Here is a 1,816-nt window from a genome sequence, read left to right as displayed (position 1 = left end):
ATATATTTTTTAACACCAAAATATAAATTTTAAACAAAAATTAAATTTTCTGCGAAATAGTTAAGTTTTCAAGAAAATAGGATAATATCTTAATTTCTCAGCAAACAGTTGCATTTTTATAAAAAAAAAAATATTTATTTTCTGCTAAAGCAGGTAAACTTTAAAATAAGAAAGACAAGCTTTAAAAAAAAATTGAATTTTCAAACGAAAAGTTAAGGAAAAAATGCAATTTTTTATTAATTAAAATAAATTCTCAGAGAATATATTGAATGTGCATTCATGTGACTTATATTTTGAAAAATCAAAAACCGTTTTCACTTTTTTAAAGAGCCTTTTTTGGATTGCCCTAATATTTATTAAAAATTTTACAGATCATAGAGCACTTGTGGCTTTACGTAAAGCAAAAAAATTAAATAGACTGGTTTATATATCCTGTGATCCTAAGGCGGCGATAAAAAACTTGGTAGATCTGGCAAGGGCGAATTCGAAACACTATTCAGGAGAGCCTCTAGTTCCAGTAAAAGCGGTGCCAGTTGATATGTTTCCGTATACAAGGCACTGTGAATTAATAATCTATTTGGAACGACTCGCTAAATCGGAATAGATTTTATATGATGTACAAATCCTATAGAACAATATAAAGATGTTCCATATTTGTATATATTTATAGGAAATATATAAAAAGTAGTAGAAGAAATTATATTCTAGATGTTATAAAAATTAGTAAAAAAAATGGTTTTTGTAGCCTATTAAATTAATTAAGTTAATTGAGTCATTAAAATTTCCCTCTTTCATCATTTTCTCTCCCTAATGCTCGATCTTTATGTGCTTGGACAATTTAATTTATAAATCGTCTAGAAAAATATGAATTTTAACCAAATAGTGAAATTTTCAACCCAGAAGATTAATTTTATATAAAAAAAATAGACACATTTTCAACAAGCATGAATGTTCATTCAAAAAAATCAATTTAATAGCAAGGTGGTTGCTGGACCGGGAAAACCGGGAAATGACAGTGAATTTATTTTTTGACCGGGAATTTTACAAAATTTTGTCCAACTTTGATTTCAACCGTTTTTAAATAATTTCCTAAATTGGGATTTTTATAAATTATTATATCATTTAGTTTAGAATGCTTAATTTTACAACCTTTCACTTGAAAAATTTTCCATTTTAGATTTTTAGTTTTTAAGCATATATTTTAATTTAAAGAATTTTAAAATGCAGTTTTGAAGGTTAAAAAAAGTGAAAAATTATTAAAAATTAACATTTTGTTTATAAAAAAGAAAGTGGCCGCTGGACCGGATAACCGGGAATTTTACGAATTTTTAGAAAAAAAATCTACCCAAGTTTGATTTTCACAGTTTTTGAAATAATTCAAGTGCAGTTTTGAGGATTTAAACAATTTAAAATTCAAAGCATTTGAAGTTGAAATTTTTTTATAAAAAACAGTTTTATTTTATCAACTTAAAAATAAATTAAAAATAAATCCATAAAAATATAGTCATAATTAAAGGTTCTTATTAAATTAAAAATATTGTGAGTCTAAATTATTTCAAATTTAAACTAAATATTTCAAATTGAAACCAAATGTTTAAACGAAAACAATTTGAAAGTTAATTGTTTTACATGGAAAGCTTTGAATCTTTAAATTGTCGAAAAACTTTAAATCTTTTACCGTTACAATTTTAATTGTTCTATTTAAAAATTGTTTAATTTATAAGTGAAATTGTTAAATTTTTACGCATAAATAACAATTGAACACTTATTATTTGTAGAAAAAATTTGATTAATTTTAAGAGATAAATAAAATTTT

General features: G+C 23.7%; 1 protein-coding gene across 1 annotated transcript in view; it reads left to right on the top strand.

Moving 5' to 3' along the window:
• LOC117175200 (tRNA (uracil-5-)-methyltransferase homolog A) overlaps positions 1–687 on the top strand; it is a 35,306-nt gene extending 34,619 nt beyond the window's left edge. The window contains exon 8 of the mRNA XM_033364837.1: positions 372–687. Coding sequence (XP_033220728.1) covers positions 372–604 — 233 coding nt within the window. The 3' untranslated portion in view covers positions 605–687. The remainder of the gene's footprint in view (positions 1–371) is intronic.
• Positions 688–1,816: the final 1,129 nt, after the last annotated feature.

The sequence above is a fragment of the Belonocnema kinseyi genome, chromosome 6 (genome assembly GCF_010883055.1).
Source record: "Belonocnema kinseyi isolate 2016_QV_RU_SX_M_011 chromosome 6, B_treatae_v1, whole genome shotgun sequence".
Lineage (NCBI taxonomy): Eukaryota > Metazoa > Arthropoda > Insecta > Hymenoptera > Cynipidae > Belonocnema > Belonocnema kinseyi.
The sequence above is the reverse complement of the archived record's forward strand: the minus strand, read 5'-3'. Positions and strand labels throughout refer to the sequence as shown.